Genomic DNA, 14,141 nt, shown 5'->3' with positions numbered 1-14,141 from the left:
GAGTTTGAAAGCAAAGATTAACATTTATGTGTAACCTCTTAAGTCTTTCAAAACTGCACATATAATGATTGATATGTAATGATATTTTTCTTCTAAAAATAAGATACATTAGGAATTGCACTCCAGGGCTATTTAAGGCCAACTGGATTTATGAATTTTAATTGCAGTGGAATTTTTTTGTATTTAATGATTGCCTTTTCCCTTAAACTTTCCATTTTATGAAATACTAGTTGCTTTCATGCTTGCATTTACATAAATGGCCAGTTACTGTAGCAGTAGATGGTGGTTATTGTTTTTATTTTACTGTAAATATAGGATATAGCTGTTTATTGCAGTTGCTGTTAATAAATATATATTAAATAAATTCAAGTACAACTGGACTTGTACTGCAGAGGTAAACACTTTGCAGTTTCGTCACACAGAGGAATTTACAGTTGCATATTAACAGTTGCTTTCATTAGTAATCTTTCTGATATTGTCAGGCAAGCTCAATACACATTTTCTGTCATCCATCAGAGATGTCTTGGAGTTTTTTTGTCAGTGTGGATTTTTGTTTCTTTGGTTTTTTGTTTTTATGTAGATCATTGGTCAGAATGGGTTCACTAATGTTTGCATATTTTATTTACTTAATTGTATATTCTAAAGTCCTTTATTTTGAGTCTTCAGGATTAGCTCAGCTGTTAGAATGTCCTGACTTAGTTTAAGATTTTATTTCCCTTTGTGAATCCAGGATCAAGAGGCAGTTAACTACATGGCCAGTTATCTTCTCTTCCTTGAAAGAACAGAAGTGTAATGTAGAGTGAATAGTTGACACTGGCTTACCCAGCTGTATATATCTCAGTTTAAAATGTGAATTCTGTCATTGTTGTATGTGCTGTGATTGTTGTATATGCCTCTACTAATGACAGATTTTAATTTACCATGGCCCCAACTAGGGGACTAAGTTACTGGAGGACGTGCACCTGTACTGTTCTCTGCTGAAAACCAGGAATGTCTTATCTTGACTTTTGGGGTAAAACTTCTGACTGGGGTGGCACAGCTCCCACTGTATCCTTGTAGACCCAGAAGTTCATGTGCTTTTGACACTTTGTGTGTGTATATGGTCTAGAACAAAATGTAAACTTGTTCTGTTTGTGTTAATACAAATACTGCAAATGCATTTATATTACCTTTTTAGACTTAAGAGATGATACTGCTGTGGAAGGATGCACTGCTGTCTTGGGTTCCATGCTGTCTTGTATTATACACACCTCAGAAAAAAACCCGTACTACTTTCCCCTCAGTTTGAAAGCTGGTGTCAAATAAGTGGGTCTGTGACTTTTTAAACAAATGCTTTAAACAGGTTTTGTGTGAACAAGAAAGGAAAAAAAGCAGAATGAATAAACAGGAATCCATGATGTCGTCCAATAGATGAGTTTTGAGTTTACAAATGAAACTGCAGATTCTTGTGGCTTGTTCATAATAAGTGAAGCTCATAGTTTGAGATTAACTGCTTGAAATTTGTCATTGTTGGCCTTAGTAATACAAATTGGAATAGGTTTCTTTTCTCAGAACTGGAAATTATCATAGAAGAAACAGGAAGACAGCAGTTTTCCTGCTGTGCCTTTCTTTCCTTTCAGGATCAGCTTTATTTTTTTTTTATTTTTTTTATTTTTTTTTAAATTATTATTTGCTTAAAAAAGTGGTTTTTTGAAACTTCAGGTTGTGTCTCCCAGCTGTAATGATGACGTCACAGTGAAAAAGGACCAGTGTTTAATTCGATCCTTCACAGATTCCAAATTGTAAGTAATAGCTTACTTTCATTAGATGTACATGGGAGGAAAACGCAAAACTAATTACACATTACTTCTGAAGGCATTATTTCTTCCATAAGGGCAGGGTACATTTTTGTGTAAAGTTGGTTGTACACATTTGTCATTCATAATCCATTTCAAGTTAACTGCTGCTGTGCTTACTTGCCCACTTTTACATTGTGAGGTCTGGTAAGAATTCATTGGATTACTGAAGTTTCTGATGTTTCTTTATGAAAAAAAAAAAAACAAAAATCAACAACTTCAAAAACCTCCAAGTGTTAACACTTTGGATGACTCCTGTTCTTTGAAGCGTGAGTTTTGGTTCTAATTGGTTCCCTTAATGTCTTAATTATTACGCCTTTATGTCTGTTGATGTAGTTTGGATGTCTGACTCATTGCCTTCAGTGCCCGATGTCTGTGACTGTTTAAATAGCAAAGTCTAGAAGTGTTTAATTTACTTTTTTAATAAAAAAATGAATGTAACATAACTTTAAAATTTTTACAGAATCTGAAACAAGATTCTTACAAAAAGAAAGATTTGTCCTATTAGTGTACACACACACACACACCCACACCCACACACACACCCCCCAGCACCAGCCCAACATGAGGAGGGAGGAAGGAGAGTGAGAGAGATGTCTGTCCTGCTTAAGGAGTAATATATTCAAGAGTATAAAGCCTGCTTTTTTAAAGCTGGTTCCCTTTATTTCTCTTCATCCTTACTTCTAATGCATCTGTCTCAATGTGCTGTAACTAAAAGCTTCCTTGCCAAAGGCCAGCTATCACACCTATTTCCCTCTTTCTTTCAAAGTGAAGAATTTGTGATTTTTAGTAACTCTGATTTTAAGTAGGGTCTGAGCACTTGATTACTGAAACATATTTCAAATAACTCAAGACTTCATTTAGTTTGGCCTGTTAATGTAGACATGTATTATCAGCCTTCTAGATAAATGGTTCTTTATATACTGAAGGTAGGATGTTGCTGGAAAAGCATGCAGACTTGCTGTTTCACTTTTTTTTTCCCCCATAGTATTACGGCTTTAACTTCAGAAAGTGACAGCCTCCGGTTCCTGAGGTTTTACTCCAGTTTTTCTGAAATAATGAAAGAAAAAAAAAATCTTTCATAGTAACTCACTTGTAAGGCTTTCCTTACAGGTTGGTTAGCATTTCTGTTGTAGTAATTCAGTAACTGAATATTGACTGTAACTAGAACATAGCAACTGCCATATATTTTGCTATGAGAACAGTTTTGTAATTTAAAAACAAAAACTGTTTATCAATGCAGTTGTTTGAATTTGGCTTTACTGTTGTTCTGTGCTAGTAGAAATGCATAAGTATTTCTTTCATCTTAGCTAGAATGCTATTTGGGTAGCAGCTGTTGATTGGTGTGAATGTTTTCCCATCAATATTTTATTTATTTAGATTTTTTTATTCCCTGTGTGGAGTATTTTGCATTTGCACATTTGCGCAGGTTAAACATTTAAAATACAAAAGCTTTACAAACTTCTCTTAATTACTTAATTACAAGGGCTCTTTTAGTGTCTGAGTTTCATAGAAAGACTGGAAAGTTGCTCTATGTTTGAATTCCGTATTAGGACCTACGGTAATGTCTTACGCATTCATTTTTTTAGAAAAGATCTTGAAAGTGAATGATAAATCTTGCCAATTTTAGACATCACTGTTCTTCTAAGGCAAATGCTTACTTTACTGTGATTTACAAATTGTAACAGTACCTTGTTCTTTTTCAGTTACTCAGTAGCAAGAAAAGACATTAAAGAACTGGATGTTCAAAACTTACCAAAATCTGAGTCCTCTCCTAAAAAAGGTAAATTAGAATAAATTCTAAGTGTTAAAGGAAATCTCATGAAGTAGTGCTTTTAGCTTCTGCAGATAAATGATGATCTGTTGATTTCTGATAATTGCTCTTGGGTATTTTGCAAACAATTTTAAATATGATAAATTAGAGAAACTTTGGATGTAGCTGCCTTATTAAAATAGCACCTAGGAGTCTTGTTTATTTGGTTTTTATTTCCTTATTCTGATCCTCTCCAAGTTTGTGGAAAGGATATAGAATATTTTCAAGATAGTGTATTTGAAATGTCATTGAACAATGAAATACAGTTACATCTTCTAGCACCAGAGTGTTGTGCTATTGCTCAAAACACTTAGACTTCACATTAAAAATACCCAGACAGCAAGGGGTAAACTTTATTAGAACAGCCTGCCTGTAATTAATATTAGATTGAAAAATCTAATTACAGAATTTGATTTATAGATGGATGAATGATGTGACTACAATAATCCTTATTTTTAGTGAGCTTTAATGTAAATAATTCTTAAACTTTTAGTGTTGTTTTTAGACCCTAAACCATGAAATTTGTCAAGAAGAAATATTTAAAACATATTTATTAATAACTAAGGAAAAACCCACCTAGCAACAAAAATTCCCACATAATAATAGTTCCTTTGGTTTGAGTAAAGGTACGGAACAGCTTCTTAGTAAGTAAAGATTTAACATGATACTTACAAATGAGAGCTAGAGGTGGTTTTAATGATTTCTACTTTCTTCTTCATAAGTGTTTTGCAGTACAAGAACTTTAAACCAAAAAAAGATCAGATGCCAGTTTTAAGATAAACAAAAGAAAGGGATTTTTTTTACTGTGCTGATCGTAATTATAATTGGGCTGTGACATTCTTTGCTATGAGGGAATATTGTGGAACCAAAGGTACTCATGGTTTTACAAAATGAGTTTAGACAGATTTCTCGAGGTTAATCAGCAGATACTAAAACGTGTTGCCTTGTCTTCTTTTGTATTTTGAAGAGAACAAAGTAAGTCATAGTGTTTGACCTGTGAGTTGTTGCATGTCCCTATTTTGGGTATTCTTCTGATTCATCTTTATTAAAGTCTTCTATTATGACTGGCAGACTTACGACTGGCAGGCATATTTTGGGGTTATCTGGGTCTGTTTTGCTTTGTTGTTTTCTCCCATTGGAGCACGTCTTCAAGGGAAAGAATTTGAGGTATTCCCGTTATACAAGTGTGACTTCTCCATGTCCCATCAATCCCTCTCTCATTCACTACTGTATTTTTCCTCTGTTCCAAACATAAATATAGCATCTCTTTAGGCAGCACTCTTCGAGAAAATATTCACATTTTTTTGTGCAATCTGAACTTTAAGACATGAAGGTGTTTTGAAAAGAACAAAGTAAGTCATAGTAGTTGATCTAACTGTGATGGGTTTATGTTTTTTAAATAGCTTTATTACAGTATTTATCCCTTAGGAAACAGAATGGTTTACAGTTGGATGGAATGTATGTGAAAGAGTATAGGATGCCTGTCTTTGTACCATTCATATAATTAGGTGTAAATCATAGTAGTGTTCGTGGGGATTTATGCCTAGAAAACATCCACATACATCCCACAGATGTATGTTCTCAACATGTGTGTTCAACTCTAAACTCCTTGAGTTGCTGACACTTGATTTTTAAAATTTGACAGTCTCAAAATGTAAAGTTTGTAAACTTGAGTGTTTAAAGCTGAATTTTGTATTTTATTACTTAATTCCAGTTTTGGGTTAAGTCATAATTGTGATTTACAAGAATGTGAAAAGGAAATTAAAAATACTTTGTGACTGTGAACACTGTGGATGAGGTAAAACCAGGGCCCCTTCTTCTTTAGGGCTACAGGAGGCAAGCATATTTCTCAGCACTAAGGTTGTTCCTCGGAGCTGGAAAATGGATATAAGCGAAATCCTGGAGTCTTCAAGCAGTGATGAGGAAGATGGAGCTGCTGCACGAACTGATGAAGAGGAATTAAAAAGGGAAGAGAAAACTGAAGAAGTAGTGGTAAGTCTGGGCAGTTTTAGTAATTCTTTAAAGATAATTTAATAACTTCCCTTCCTGAAGGTCTTGCACTTTCCAGTACTCTCAGATGTAGCATAATCACATCGTTCATCTTTCCTTTGCTATAGTTATTTTTACTGGGGTTTGTGAGTGGCAGTTGCCTCCTGTTACCCAGTGCAGAAATTAGTCAAATCTTAGAATTTAAGAATGCAAGGCAAAGAGTGATGGAACGAATCTGGGTCGGAAGAGAGACATAAGCAAAAAATTGGTGCTGAGCCTGGTATAAATAAAAGTAAATTTGTATTTTCTTTTGTACTTCAAGTATAGGTTGTATAAAGTGTAACTTGTTTCTGAAAACTGTAGTTTGATTAAAAGAACAAAAGACAAATTTTGGGGCTGTTGAGCCTGAGAAGAGAGGGCTGCATGGAAACCTCACAGCAGCCTTCCAGTATCTGATGGGGCCTATAAGGAATGTGAGGAGGGACTCTTCATTAGAGACTGTAGTGATAGGACAAGGGGTAACGGGTTAAAACTTAAATGGAAGTTTAGATTGGGTATAAGGAAGAAGCTCTTTACTGTTAGGGTGGTGAGGCACTGGAACAGGTTGCCCAGGGGAGGTTGTGAATGCTCCATCTCTGGCAGTCTTCAAGGCCAGGCTGGACAGAGCCTTGGGTGACATGGTTTAGTGTGAGGTGCCCCTGCCCCTGGCAGGGGGGTTGGAACTGGATGATCTTAAGGTCCTTTCCAACTCTAACTATTCTATGATTCTGTGTTGAAGGAAAGGCAATAGGCTGAAAGCATAAGCTAAGGCACGGTGCCCGTTAAAAGCTCTTTGGTGCCTAAGATGCTGTTTAGGAATTGTACGTTAAGAGTTTTTAACACCAGGATCACAGGTCGTGAATCAGCCACAGTGGGGGTGGACTTGCTGTCTAATAGTTACAGTATAATGTTTTTCTGCATTGGACTGGTTTCAGTGGTTCCTTTTCCACAAAGTTAGCTAGTTTCTTCGTGTCATCAAAGCTGTGTACGGAATTTCCGTTTATTTCTGCTGCCAGGTTTTAGAAGTAGGGGGTGTGCTTGGCTGTTGGATTTGTTTCTTTCCCCTCGTTGTGCGGTTCTCACAGGACGCTCGGAAACATGCGTTTCGATAGAAAAATGCGGTGAATTCTGCCTCCTGAGGGAGGTCCCGCCCCGTTTCCCTCTCGCTCGCCCTGCAGCGTGCGGCCTTGTCAGGCCCAGCACAGAATGGCCGTTCATACTTGGAGGCGGCCTACAGCGTTGCCACGGCAACCAAGTGTTGGCTGGCAGCGCGCATGCGCGGAGAGCGGGAAGCTGGTGGGGGGAGGTCTCTGGAGCGGAGGCTTGGCCGGCGGCCAAGGGGAGGTTTGCCAGATGCTCTGAAATGGGCTGTCTCTTTGCTTTGCCTTCCATGTAATGTCTGGGGTTTTATTATTATTTATTTTATTTTTTAGGGGTTTTTTACATGGAAGAGAATGTAAGTAATGCCGTATAACTGCGGGTGCCGTGCAGGGAGAGAGAAAGCGAGCAAATATATGGAAGTCAGGCTGAAATATGTCCAGGCAGTAGGCAGATTAGATAGAGAGGAAGTAAAACCATTTTACATTTGAAAGAATGCAGCTCCTAGGTAAGGATTTTGTGTTTTAATCTGTAATGTTAACATGGTTGTTAAGAATGTGGCTTTGACTTAGAATTGTGATCTGGGAACTGTCTGGTAGAGCATGCAACCAGGGTAGAGCTTTCCAGGTAAAAAAGACAATAAGAATCTATTTTTAGGTGCTAATTGTATGCCTTGATAACAGTGTTCTGGAAAATGGGGTAGATGTCTGTATGAGAATAATGCTGTGATTAGATAAATATAAGGATAAATGTCTGCAGAATATAAAATCCTCTGGGTTTTTTCCTGTTTGCAGTGAAAAGGACTGAATAGGCCACATTTTGCAGGGTGTGAACTGTTGCAGTCTGCGTTGGTCTGTTTGTATTAACATTGGTTCAAATTGCAGCGTATCGGTCACGAAAAATCAAGGATTGCTATAGTAGTTTTCTAGTATCCATTTTTAATATTCATGGCTATTGCATATAAGTGCAGTGTGTTTCAAACAAAGAAGGGGGAGGGGGGAGCTTGGTGGTTTTTGGTTTTTTTTTTGTTTTTTTAAAGGAAAAGGCATTCTTGTCAAAGAAATAGAGGTTATTTTAGAAGAATAATCTAAATATAGAGTAGTAAAGCAAAGGATTCCAGACAGGTAGATATGCTGGTAGGCGAAGGTGTAGAATCCATTATTTCCAGGTGACAAGTAGGCATGTAAAAATAAGGTGAGCATCTTCATGCTGAAGCTATGTAGTAGAGGAGAGATGTTAATCTTTGTAGATTATTTCAGAGCTGAACTGCCATGCTGGCCCATTAAATCAAATTTCTGATTCAGCTGTTACAATGCATCATCTTATTTTAATTGTGGGCTATACTAGATATTGCACTGCAATTAGACAGCATTTAGGGAATTTTTAAATTTCTTTTTTCTTTTCCCTTATAAAGGCAGTAACACCAGTTGCAGAGGGAATCGACACGTGGATATTTTTTGCCTTTATTTAACTACAGATGTTGAATCACTCAAATTTTGCATTTACATTTTGTAGTGTTTCTCCTTTATTAATCAAGGTCAAAAATAGCTTCTGTCCATCCTCTCCCAGAATATTCTTAGTGAGCCTTTTGTTTTAGAACTGCAAATTGTTCTATTACTAGAGATGGGAGAGAGATTTTAAGCATTATCTTTCCTCCCCATCTTCTGAAATGCACAGCAGCTTTGCTGTCAAGCCCTGCCCAGCTGCTTACCAGCCACAGTAGGCCTTCATTAAATCAATCAAATGGACACAGGCCTACTTAATATATAATGAGAAGATAAAGTCAGTCAGAAAAGTCTTAATTCTGGGAGTGGAAAGGATGCTATTTTTCTGAAGCAGGATCTTTAATAATGATTATGGAGCAAAGAGATCTACTATAGATCGTGCCATTTTTCCAGTATCTGGGTGAAAATCTTTAACTTGATTCTAACAGAGACTTTCTAATTGTGCTACCTTTTGTGTACAGTAGAATGGGTACAACAGGGTTTCCAGGTTTTATGTAGTTGCTCTTGTATGGCTTTTATAAGCTAAGGAGTGGAAGCAGTATGGTGGTGGTGAGATGCTAATCCTCTTCATTGGTGATAATGGACTCATGTGGTCCAAAGTTGACTACAGAGGAGGATGCCATGGAAATTGCTTGTCATTGACGTTAATGGAAATTGTATTACACCAAGTTGCTCAGCATGGTCAAACTGTTGGATTTTTGACAGTAATTGCAGTACATGGGGCAACTCAGGATTACTTTTCATTCACAGTGTGAGGTTTGAATAACAGAATAGGTACTGCTTGCACCATGAAAAGTGAAAAAATCCAGAGGCACTATAGAAAAAAATTCTTTATCAAATGAAAATTTAAAGAATCACTCAAGGGGTTTGAATCCAGAGAAAAATTCAGATATTGCTTTTGGTTCTTAGCCAGTTTTTAACATGTCAGAACAAGAGAATTAACTGTGTTTTGAGGGCACATTTGGCAGTCAAAGAATGCACTGCAGCTAAAAGGAAAGAGAAAATCCCATCTGCAGTATCTCCACAAAAAAACAGAAGCTTTCGGAACATTACCTGAATTTTATTAAAAATCAGATTATATATACTACTGTATTTACTTGTTTGTAAGTTGTTCTGTTAGGGAAGAAATCATACTTATTTGTTTCTCGTGATGACATAGTTGAATACTCCCAATTTTACTGGGAACATGGAGGCAACATTTGGTTTTGCCTCTCAGTCTCCCTGTAGGCCATTCTGATTCTAAAAGAATCAAGATCTAACATGCAGTTATTTGAGATGCATCTTCAGTATGTGTTCTTAATAGATACATTCACGTAAGATAAAAGGAAGGCATTTTGTTCTTTAGAGTTTGAATTTTGCAAGTTTCAAAATTGTATCATTTTATAATATCAAAAAGGGATTTCTGTCTTACCTATAGAATTAGTTATAACACTGTCTTTGAGAGACTCTTCCAGTTTATCTGTGCCACTTTAATTACAGTTTCTTGTTCTTTCACTTTTCCCTCCCTTAATCAGACGTGCAAAAAACGTTCATGGAAAATATCCAGCTAGCTGGGGGTGCCTCTCATTGTAAAAGGAGCTGTAGCACCTCAGGGTGTATGCTTAGACGAATTTTCTTAGTCTTCATTTTGGCAGTCACCTGAAGGATGTATGTGTAGTATGTTTAATAGTGTGCATTCGTTTAAAGTTTTTAGGGTTCTTGCACCACAGCATCATCAAGAAACATTGGTCACAGTTGCTTTACGCTGTTGAGCAGGGAAAGTGCCAGAAGCATTTTCCAGTGTACCTATTTTGATTTTCACAATAAGTTATTACTGTATATTTTATTTGCACTAAGTTCATAAAGGAGGGATGAGTCAATGAGGATGAAATCCATGATGTGTTTTAGGAGCTTGAGATTCCTCCAAATGGTCAGTAGTCATCTATTCAAGTATTTATTTTGTTTCAGAGTACTTCTTGTTTCCCCTGTAGTCTTTTCTCTAAGCGACTGTGGGAGGCCACATAAAATGATACCCAAATTATCTATTTCTCTTGTAACCTCTCTGTATTGTAAGATAACATTGAAAAAGCTGACTCTAAAAGTTAAGTACAGGAATACAGTAATTCCAAAGTTAATGAAGCATGGTATGCAGAAACAAGTGGTTTATTTACGTATATTGAAAAAAACCCAAACAAACCCCAGGCAGCTGTGATGTGTAATATGCAGGATAACTTTAAAAAAACCCTAGCTAAATATTGATTAGCTAATCGTCCTTCTCATGCATACATGCATTTGGAGTGGTTTTGGCTATTGTGAACTATGACCTGTATCATACCATGCACAAATGTTCTTCACACAGACTTTCTTGGTCACAATTTTATGCTAACTGGTCATTCTCAGAATATTCGTTCAAAAAGGAGTGAAGAACTTGCAAACTGAGGCACAGCTCTAGAGTGAGCCATTGTTGAAGATGGTTGAATTCCTGTTTGGTAGAAACTAACATTTTTAAGATCACTCTAAATCTCCACATGGTGTAAAGCTGTTAACTTGTTGCAGTTGGTTTAATTCTTTTCATTTCCTAATTAGTGTTCAAACTTGGCATCAGAAAGCAAATGTGCAAGTGATGAAAACACATTTAAGTACTCTGAAGCAACAAAATTACATTAACTCTAATTGTGGCAGCTTGTCTTGATCATACACTCTTCTGAACTCCAAATCCTGTACAAATTGTTCTTCCTCCTAGCTTGCATTTATTTCACAGAAGAGTTTATGGTATTGGCGGTCTATTAATAACATAAAAGAAAGATCCCTGGTACTTTCACCCCATATTGATTTTGAGTATATGGTGTATGTGCTTCTAAGTAGAGATTCATTCTTCGTTTTGTAGAAGAAATTGTTTCATCCTTTGTGCTCCCACTCAGCTCTAGAGGTGAGCATCCACAGAAGCTTTAACATCTTTCTGTAGAGTAAACGATGAGTCAGGGTAACAAAGCTATACTCTTTGAAATAATGCTGAAGACAGAAGGAAAACTCGTGGTGAATGAAGTGGCTTGAAACAAAATTAAGCAAAACCAGTGACAAGTTTTCTGCAAGTTTCTGCGTGTTTCATGTTGTGCTTATTTGCTGGTTCTTATTCTTAAAATAATTTTACGAATTACTTGAACACAGTATTACTTGGAAAGCAATAAGAAATAGTGTTGGGAAAGAAGTATTTTCCTTATACAGAGATCCTGTGTAGCTGTTGATTTCACTGGTTTACTCCTTACAGTATTCTCTAATTGATGTGACCTGCTAGTCAGGAGCAAAAAATCTCAAACCCATAATGTTTCAACTTTTTAATTATGGGCAAAAAAGGTCATCCTGGAGATTCTGGTTCAGCCTCTCACCCTGAGACAAAAAAGATTTTCTCATCTTGCATTTCTTATGGGTATTGGATGAAGAACAGGAATGTCTCCATTCTGAACTCCTTCTGCTTAAAAACTGCATATTGTTTTGCCTTGCAGTAGGACTTATCTTTGTCTACAGTTTCCCTTTTTTGCACCATTTATATAAGAATAAAATGAAACGGAGAGACAGAACTCTTTAAGAAACTGATTCTGCACAACTGTCACTGTGAACTTAACTTACGCCCAGCCTAAAATGGACATAAGTGTCTGGATAAAAGTGAGTTCTGGCAGCTAGCAGTGTTGACCCAGTGCCTGCTGGAAACAGATACTGGGAATTTTAGTTCTCCAGTCACCCACTACTGCTGATCACAGGTTGTGGTGTCAAGTTTTCTTGATTTCAGGTGCAGATTTAAGGTTGCTGATATAGCATCTTGGGTGATGTTTGATGTATTTAAAATAAAACTCTAACTCGGAACAGTAGACACTCCTAGGAATTCATTATGTCCAGTTATGAATAGATAACCTGGATTAAAAAATGACCACTTATAAAAGTCCATGTATCTTAATAAGCATATCAGTGAAGGGCTGGACTTTCTCATTTTGGCAAGTAGCAAAAAAAGACTTTGAAATAGCTGAACTGTGATTTATTCCTTGGTCAGACTTCCAGGTCTTACTCAGATCACCTCTCTGAAGGGTTTGGTATTTACTCTGGTATTGGTGCCAGGCACTGTTCAGGCTCTGTCTGTCAAGGGGTGGCAACCTGACTCATACACCATCAACAGAGAAGCAAGTGCAGGACTCAGGATGTCTCACAGTTGGGCTTTATGCCCCTGTCCTATAAGTATATAAAAAAGCTTTTTATCTTTCCTTTTTGCTTTTCTTCAGCTGAAAATACTTGTTATCAGTGAAACAGTTAACATTTTGTGTGCAAGAGTGCTATTTCTAACCTACATTTCTGCAGTTCTGACCTACAGTTCTGGTTTGGCATGCCTATATGAAAGAAATGGTTTGAATTCAACTATTCAGAAGTATTTCAGGATGTTTATTGTTATTTAGATATATTTAGTTTGCATAGTTCAAATTGTATTGCCTTTAACAGGTAAACATTAGAGTAGATGGTAGAAACTTCTCTATCCTGAAGTTGGTTCGCAGTCTAGTTAGAGAGAAGAAAGAAGTGGTTTATATAGCAATAATTAATTTGTTAACTTGGGAGGTTATGCTAACTTTATAGATAACTGTTTCTCTTTATATAATCCCTATAATGAGGTATGAGCAAATGGTTACTGATGGTGTACAATGTTGTGATGATTCATTTAATTTTCTCCAATTATTTCCCAAGAAAAAAAATAGGAAAATAGGAAACAGGTATTGTCTCTACCTGATTGCAGGTGAGCCCTGCTGGGCTTTGAAGCTCAGCATTCACTGAAGCAGGCGGGGCTGAAATTCATTCTGATGCTGGGCAGATTGCTTTCTGCTTAACGCAGCAGTAGCATATACATTTACATTTCACTGCCTGTCTTCCTGCCTTGAAGCTTAAAGTTTACAGAATGCAGAGACGACTGAAATTGAAATTGCTATTCTGGTTTCCTTCTGGAACTGCTTGTGACTTTTCTGTTATTTTTAATAATGGAATGATAAGACTTTTTTGACACATACTGTTACGTCTTTCCTTCAAGACAGCTGCAGTCCTTCTTGTGCAGACTGCCTTACCAGCAATCCCTATGATTGCCAGGCTGGCAAGAAGAAAGTGGCATGTGTAAAGTGTTGCAGGGATTTTTTTCTCTCTTTCTCTCTCTGCTAGAATCTTAAAAATCCATGGAGTATATGTAGACATCTCTTTTTCTCCATCCCCACCCCCCAATAAATGTACTGTGTTTTCATGGTTTCCACCTGAATAGAAAAAAAATATTTCACTCTTTAAGATTTTTAGGTTGGAATGGTAAAACTAAGGAATTTATAATAATAAATTACAGAAGCAGCACTAAAAGGGTTTCCAAATATGAGCTGAAATCAAACAGTGGAATCTAAATTACAAAAAGTAAAACTACTGTGTGGAGCATTAGAACCAGCAATGGCTGGAGAAAGAAGTGTTCTGCAACCTTAGCTAGAGCTGGGGTAAAAAGGATGAGTTAAACAAGAAAACCCCAGACAAACAAAACCCCAAACCAAAACCCCTAGAGCTCCTGTGAACTGCATCAGTCTTACAAATATGCATAAAAGTTCTGCTTAGAACTGTATGGAAAGTGTATTAGTGTTTTCATTTTGAGGGTCATACTTATATTCTTTATGTCATGGATTGAGGCCTTCCCTGACTTGCATTTTCTTTTCATGAGGTACACATTTCAGTCTCTGGACTAAATTTTGTTTTCTGCATATTTCACCATTATATGGGTGCAGGGCCAAATGGGAAGTGGTTTGGGTTTAGTTCTCATTCTTAGGCTTTTGTAAAATAAATTGTTACTTCTTACATTTTATGTTTTCATTATGACTGCATTTG

The 14,141-nt window shown here is 36.7% G+C and overlaps 1 protein-coding gene across 4 annotated transcripts in view; it reads left to right on the top strand.

Annotated features, from left to right (window-relative positions):
- The window catches only part of ARID4A (AT-rich interaction domain 4A), a 49,703-nt gene that overhangs the window by 17,486 nt on the left and 18,076 nt on the right, over positions 1-14,141 (top strand). For all 4 annotated transcript variants that reach the window (XM_057410679.1, XM_057410677.1, XM_057410678.1 and 1 more), the window contains exons 9-11: positions 1,702-1,781; positions 3,542-3,618; positions 5,474-5,640. In XM_057410679.1, the coding sequence (XP_057266662.1) occupies positions 1,702-1,781; positions 3,542-3,618; positions 5,474-5,640 (324 nt within the window). The remainder of the gene's footprint in view (positions 1-1,701; positions 1,782-3,541; positions 3,619-5,473; positions 5,641-14,141) is intronic.

The sequence above is a fragment of the Pezoporus wallicus genome, unplaced genomic scaffold (genome assembly GCF_028554395.1).
Source record: "Pezoporus wallicus isolate ANWC-B61680 ecotype Strahan unplaced genomic scaffold, APGP_CSIRO_Pwel_v1 contig_8831, whole genome shotgun sequence".
Lineage (NCBI taxonomy): Eukaryota > Metazoa > Chordata > Aves > Psittaciformes > Psittacidae > Pezoporus > Pezoporus wallicus.
The sequence above is the reverse complement of the archived record's forward strand: the minus strand, read 5'-3'. Positions and strand labels throughout refer to the sequence as shown.